Raw genomic sequence first — 7,878 nt, forward strand, 5'->3', positions numbered from 1 at the left:
CTCTTATTTACGTGCAAATACATCCACACGACTTTTCTATATAACGGAAAATCACTGGCATACAACATAGCACATGCAGGTTATTCATCAGGTTGTTGACTGTTTTAATGACGCAAGATCAGCCACTCGTACTTTCTCTGTTTCTTTTTCTATTTCAATCTCTCCTCCTTCTCTCTCTCTTCTTTAGCTTTTTTCGCTTACTCTCTTTCTTCTATCACTTTCTCTCTCCCTCTCTCTCTCTCTCTCTCTCTCTCTCTCGCGCTGTCTCCTTATATCTCACTCTGTCACTCTGTCACACATGCTCACACACTTATACACATATTTTCTTTTATATATATATATATATATATATATATATATGCACATTTATATGAGTATGTAGATATTGTAGTGTATATACATCTAGGTATATGTACATGGCAGCAGTTTACGCATTTACGTGCGACGTGAGTGAGAGATCGGCAATACATGCATGCTCATTTGGATTTATGTACCTACGCATGTGTGTTATATGTATGAATTGTATTCCGTATGTCCATATGTACGTCGCATACAAGCCCACGCACTCTTACTAATACATAAAAACATTCATATATAGATATAATTGAATGTTTTTTACATTCCTCCATAACTATATATTACATTAAAGTATGTTGTATATCTACAGGTTGGGATGTGTGTGTATTTGCGTACGCGAGTATATATTATGTGAGTGCGTACATATCTGTCGGTACACATGTGTGAAATGCGTGTGCGCGCACGCGACTATATAAATCTATACCGGTTTTCTCGGCAGCCTTATTAATAAATTATACGCGTCCAAGGAGGTTCGGCTTCTTTGCCTATCTCGGGGCTTTCTCGCTCGCTTTTATCCTTCTCCGTCTTCCTTCCCTTCTTCTTCCACTTCCTCTCTCTCTCTCTCTCTCTCTCTCTCTATATATATATATATATATATATATATATATATATTTTTTTTTTCTTCGACTTTACAATCTTCTGGATTATCTTCTGCGCTGTTTCAGTTCTTGCGTTGGCAATTGGCGAAACCAACACATCTGTATATTTTCAAGGGGTGGTGTAAAAACAATTACTTATGTTCATGATAGTATTTAAAGTTGGTAAAAAAAGAATGATTATGCTAGTAAAACAATTTTGTCGTAATGAAAATATAAGTCATTAAGTCAATGAAATTAATGTCAAAATGGAAAATAAAATATTTTTTGTTCCATGTTCATTAAATTCTATAAATTGTGAATGCATTTATTTCTAATCAAATTAAATAAAAAAAATATTACGATTACAAACACTTTGTCGTGGCAAGAATAAGCTTCGTTGTAGACGTAAAAACATATTTTCTCATTCATTTCTTAATATCCTTCGCTTCTTAACACTATGTTACAAGTAATTACAAAATTTAAAAAATCATTAATCACTTTTATAATAAATATTATAATTTACAAAAATACGTTAACGAATGTCTTTGCGTTCGTTGCTATAAAACCTCGGAGAATGTGTGACAGCGTCAGATGTATTATCTCTCTCTCTCTCTCTCTCTCTCTCTCTCTCTCTCTCTCTATCTATCTATCTCTCTATCTCTATTTCTCTGCCTTGAAATCTCCTCTGACGTTTTCTCCCTCATGAGGTAAAAATAATTTTCTCTTTATGATGTTTTTGCCTTCCAAAGGCAAAGAATTATTCATTGCATTCAATACGGAAATGCAATTCCTTACTTTACAATATTATTTTTCTTCCGCGCATGAAAGCATAGTTTGATACGTCTTATTTAAAGAAAATACAAACAAACAAAAAAAAAAAAAAAAAAAAAAAAAAAAAAAACAAAAAAAATGGATCTTATTTTTTTCAACAAAGACACTAGAGGCACAGTTTTTTTCATTTTTTTTACTTCGCTTTGGTCGTCTCTTTCACTGATCTTGTCTTATATCAGTTTTAGGTTCTCGAGACGCAATATTTAAATTTATTTAATTATTAATTTATTACTTATTTGCACACCGCTAGACAGGCAATTACTTCTCATCTATTCATTCTAGTTCGCCTAGTCTTTGCAATAATATAAAACACAATAATCATTTATTTACCCTATGGCTATGGCTCTCTCGCTCGTTACATCGTAACATTTTATAAACTGAAGCTAAGCCAACATTAGGAGAAGGCGTTCCAATTATTAAAAATCCTAGACTATCATCACTATAACCAGACTATCATCACTATATCACCAGACCACTATTAAAACGTAATCAAACTCTTCAAACGGCCGTAGTTCAAAAGAGTTCCTGAGTTAAGAAGGTCAGAAAATTATGTCTATCTAAGGCTCCTTCAGCGGCAACCGCAGCCCAGTACCGACATGTCCTGATAATTCTTCAGCACAACCTTGTTTTCCTCATCCAAATACAGCATCGATATCGAGCCCAAAGACGTTGGCACACAGCACGCTTTCGGCACGAGGCTCGGGTTTGTCGAGTATACGAGGTTCTGGACGATCGCGTGATTCGTCGAATTGAGATGGTCGGCCAGAGGAAAGGGACAGTCGCCGTGACAGTAAAAGGCGTCGTAACCGGGCGGTGCCACGATCCAGTCGTTCCAGCCGACATCGGCAAAGTCCACGTACAGCGGATGCCTACGGCAGTTCTCCCTGCCATCCTTGCGACGATTCTTTCGAAGCGCGGCTCGTCGAGCTCTGCGCTCCATTATGTCACTCGCGCTTGACATCTTTTTACGACCGTCATCCGTGTAAGCATAGAGAGTCGGACGGACGCGCTGCCAGCTCTCGTGTTCCTCGTCGAGGCTCCGTCTCAGTCGCACGTGCTCCTGTCGACGATAAGGGCTTTTTCGTTTCGTCGCGTCGCCTATTACCTGTGAACATAAAACAATCGACGGGGGTTAGCTAGGGGGGTTAAGTCGACCTTGATCGTTGACAGTGTGATCGGGGCAATCGAATGTTAACATTGTCACATCGACTGTCGATTAGCGGCGTTTTTTACATTCGTACGACAGCTTATCTGGATGGAGGGGCCGTGTAGTGGTAGCACGAGGCTTATTCGACGATTAAATGATATTATTACGATAAAATTACTTGCTTAAATTACTCATTGGCTGCTGACGATAAATGTAATTGCAATAATTTCAGAATGTAATGTACGGTTAGAAATTCGTGACACTCGAACGAATAAAATTAATTGAATAAATAATCGATGTTTGGGAGCGTTTGGGAGCGTCGATTCGATGTAATCCTAAGGAATCCCGACAGCTGTATCACAGCCATTTCATGAAAAACGAAAAAGGGATAAATTAAAAATTGTTTTAAATAACGGTAGGCGAAATGCGAAAGACGTTAAATATTGTGTTCGTGTCGAGTGACCCTGAACTCTTACGAGATAAACATACGTTAGCCATTAGTGGTTAATTCGATCTTTTATTCATATTAGTCAAAATTGCACGCGAACAGCTCAGTTGCAACAGAATTGCGAAATATCTTTTACGGTCCCATAATCTCACTGGCTGATTGCGGTAAAGTTCCACGGGCATAAAACACTTGCTCATAACATAAATTAATATAAAAGTCTGCCGGAATTCTGCCGTAAATTTGCCATAAGAGACGCTTTTTTTCTTCCTTTTTTTCATTTTTTTTTTCTTTTACAATCGCATTAATTGATCGCCTGCCAATAGAGATACACTCGTACCTCCATATAAAGTATCTACGTTTTTATGAAAATTTGTAACCGGTTAGAGATACACACGATACACGTGGAAATAACCATGTAAAGTAAAATTTTATCTTCAATATGACCTACGGCTTTGCGGATTACCTATATGTAACGCCAATGGCAATTGACAAGTAAACGAGTTTTTGTAATTTTCAAGCTTTATGTAAAATCTAGTTATTACACGCGGGATGAAATTATTGCAATTATTACAATACAATAAATATCCCATCAATAATAACATGCAGCTATTTCTCGGAGTTTATAAAAATAGGAAATGAGCTGTCCGGTAGGTGCGACAAGCCATTTATTTTAACCACTGTCATTTATTAGCTTTCACCACAAGACGGATGAACATGTACAAACAATACCGAGCCGTTTCTAAGCGAGGAGCTGAGGAGACAAAAGCGAACACGCATTTGCATATGCATACCTGCACAAGAAGTCCATGATTTTGCGATTGCGCGGTTGTCTTTGAAAGCCAACGCTCGACCGCCGGGCGAACATCGAGGCTCACGCTCGCGTTCGATCTTATGTCGAGGATCTTACTGTCGATGAGCCGCAGCAGAGGTTTGCTTTTGCCTCTTATACCCGGTCGCACGATGTCGTGGACCATCAGCCGGACGAGCCTCGGCACCACGTCCCCGTCGATCTCGTTTGTAGTGATTTCGTCTTCGGGTGGCCTTCGCCGCTCCAGGACGACGCGGCTCAAGCTCAACTCCGCCGCGTGAAGTCGCTCGGCTTCCGGGACGCTGCTCACGTCGAACGACAACCTGAAGCGATGCGCCGATTTGAACTTCTCATCGAGATCACTTTCTGTAACAGAACGGAGCCACCACGGTTTCCCTTATTTTCACAGTTGACTTTATCATTGCTCGTTCATTATTATCATCAATTCACGCACTTAAGTTCACCTTATTTGGGATAGAGGTGGGGAAGAAAAAAGAAGAAGAAAAACAATGTGTGAACTAAGGTATACTTATCGCTAAATCGTAGCTTAGGATTGAAATAAATAAATATGCTAGTTTTATATGTGCAATGGTCATTTAACGATATTATGTCGAAAACAATTATTTTCAATTGAATTTTTAATAAGAAGAAAACATTTATCGCCAAAGTTTATTATTATTGTAACTTAGCGAATATAAGCATTTTAATTAATTACAACTTTAAAGGAAAATTTTTCAAGTATCGTATAAAATATGTCGATTGTAATCAATTTTTATTAAGTGGCTTTATATATAATAGCCAATTAAAAAAGCGTTTTATTAGCTTGCAGATAAGTAAATACTTATCCATAAAAATCCATTTCTCAAGATTAATATATAAATATTATTGTAGATAATTAAAAGCAAGTCACTAATTATTAGATTCATTTAATTTATGTTAATAATATTTAATCAATGCGGATATTCTTTTAAATTAGCCATGTTCCAAATTATTTTCACATTGAAGAAATTATTTGCCATATAGATTAATATTATAGAAAAAATTTCATTACCTTCAAATGATTGTTCATTAAAATATTCGGATTTAATATTATATAAATTTTTGCAATATTTTTGCAAGTTGTTTCAATAAAATTAACTCTTTGAAATATCCTGCATAAATACGATAATAAAATTAAAATATACCCAGACCGAGAGAGAGAGAGGGAGAGAGAGAGAGAGAGAGAGAGAGAGAGAGAGAGAGAGAGAGAGAGAAAATAGACACAATAATGTGTGAGAATTTGTCTGAATTATTAACATTTTTTTCTTTTTGTTATCGAAGGTCGTCGAAAAAAAAGATGCGTTGAATGATAATGTAATATCGCAAACAAAACTTTTGTGCGACGTATACACAAGATACGAAAGCCCAAAGGCGATATCATAATAATGAATGAATGAACAGTCGTTGATGTATATACGCACATCCCACATAATAGAAAGATAAATATAACAATAGAGAAATTATCGAGGAATGAGTGAGTTTTAACGTTGCTTCGGATAATTGTATATCTATATAAGACTTATTCAATTAAAAAGAAAAACTGATAAATATTCCAAGTTGCTAAGATCTTTCATGATCGTATATTTATCGGCGGTAATATGTTTCTCATAATTTTATATATTTCGCGAAGTTCGTAAAATTGGGAATCACAAAGACTTTATTAGATTCTTATTTTGTAATAGTAACAGATTAAGAATTTATAAAATGGAGTAATCGATAAAATAAAAAATTAAATCAATTAAAATTAAAAATACATTATTTACATATCCATAGTTACATTAGATCCTAAAAAAGTCTTACCATTTAGATTAAATGTAACAAGAAAGTAAATATAAGACTATTTGTGCGTTTGTTAATTGCGTACAATAAATTTATGAGAAATAAATTAGTACGATGTGATCTTTATTATTCGAAGCTTCATAACTTCGAGCACAATTACGTTAAGATAAATGTATTAATAAAATTTAATTTATTTGCCAATCCGCGACTATTGATAATAAATACGAGTGCCTAATTATTTCAATAAGGTAACAACGATAGACAAAGTAGAAGCTGCAAAAATTTGTGTATTGGCTCTTATTAATTAAAGAATAACTTAATAAAGGTATTACCCCCCCCCCTCCCCCCCACCAAGAGCCAAAATAAAATAAAAAATATATGGTAAGAACCACAATTAATCGATTAAAACAAATAAAAAATAAAAAAAATAAATAAAAAAAAAAAGAAATGAAAAAAAGATAAAAGTAAGCGATTGGGCAGCCGAACGTGGACTCGTATCGAGCACGATGAAAACGTCAAAATTGGCGTGGACGTTTTTGCTTAGGTAAGACACGACAGCAAGAAGCGGGGAGAGTCCGACTAAGAAAAGGACAAAAAGAATGGGCCCCCTCGGAGGGATGGAATCTCGACGGCGAGTAACGAAATCGGCCGCGTTCCCGACATTCCTCGGGCTGCGACCGCCGCATGCGTTTGCAAATCGATCACGCGATCTGCGGAATCTCGCGAGCGGCGGTAAAAGGAAGATGCAGTGGAAAGGAAAGAGGAAAATGTGGGGTTAAAGAAACGGGAGATAGCGGCTGAGGTGGGAATGAAGAAAGTTGCAATTGACAACGCATTTGGGGATGGGAGGCTGCGGTGAATAAGCGAAAAGATCAACTGTCGACGGGCGTAATACGGTGGTTTTATAGTAATGAGGCGCAATTCTTTTTACGTGCCTTCTGGACTTTTGTTTTATTGTTTCTCACAATTTAACGGAACCACATAGCGGGAGCAATTGGAATAAATAACTAAAAAAAACGATAAACAACCTGGTCTTGTATATTGTATTCGACCGGGGAATAATATTTTATTTTCTGTCAAATCGAACTTTTTATTCACGATTTATTAATGCACATGGATAAATAAATTATTATTTATTATTTATTATTAATTGAGAATTGTAAAAAATCAAATGGATAAATAAAATCTTACTCATATTTAATAACGATTCATATGTTTATTATCGATTAGTGAAAATTGACACACACACACCCATATATATATATATATATATATATTTTTTTTTTTTCTTCTAATTAATGGTAATGGAAATTTTAAATAGACCGCGACATTTCATAATTTAGTAATTTATTAATATTTATGAAAATCAAATTCACAAATAGTTACACTTTGAATAATATTCATAATATTCATATATATAATTTTCACGTTTTTATCGTAATATAATTACGACTGAAAATCTTATTTTCATTAAATTATTTGTTCAACATGTCTATAAATACGAATTGTAGAAGTTTGAAAAATTGTACTATTCCCTACAAAGATATTCTAGGGAGTAGAAGGGCAGCGAGAGAGAGAGAGAGAGAGAGAGATGAGGGTGGAGAGGGGATAAACTGCAAAAGAGGAGGAAAAAATAAGAAGAAGAGTCGGAGCCCCCATAAGTTCGGGGCAAATTGTGCAGTAAGCAGAATCCATTATCCGCTGATATAATATATTATCCCCGCTGCCTGGACTCGCGCTCAGGACCACCCCGGGAGCGAGCCAGTTTCATTGTTCCTCGCGATTTATGCGGCCGCAGACTCCTTTCCACCTCCTTCCTCCTCCTTCCACCACCTCCTCCTCCTCCTTCTTCTCCACCTCCTCCTCCTCCTCCTCCTCCTCCTCCTCCTCC

General features: G+C 36.2%; 1 protein-coding gene across 1 annotated transcript in view; it reads right to left on the reverse strand.

The window, feature by feature from the left end:
- Positions 1–1,843: 1,843 nt before the first annotated feature.
- LOC105363714 (protein decapentaplegic) overlaps positions 1,844–7,878 on the reverse strand; it is a 29,148-nt gene continuing 23,113 nt past the window's right edge. The window contains exons 4-5 of the mRNA XM_011501465.1: positions 4,153–4,535; positions 1,844–2,871 (exon numbers count right to left, since the gene is read on the reverse strand). Coding sequence (XP_011499767.1) covers positions 2,335–2,871; positions 4,153–4,535 — 920 coding nt within the window. The 3' untranslated portion in view covers positions 1,844–2,334. The remainder of the gene's footprint in view (positions 2,872–4,152; positions 4,536–7,878) is intronic.

The sequence above is a fragment of the Ceratosolen solmsi genome, unplaced genomic scaffold (genome assembly GCF_000503995.2).
Source record: "Ceratosolen solmsi marchali unplaced genomic scaffold, CerSol_1.0 scaffold3, whole genome shotgun sequence".
Classification (NCBI taxonomy): domain Eukaryota; kingdom Metazoa; phylum Arthropoda; class Insecta; order Hymenoptera; family Agaonidae; genus Ceratosolen; species Ceratosolen solmsi.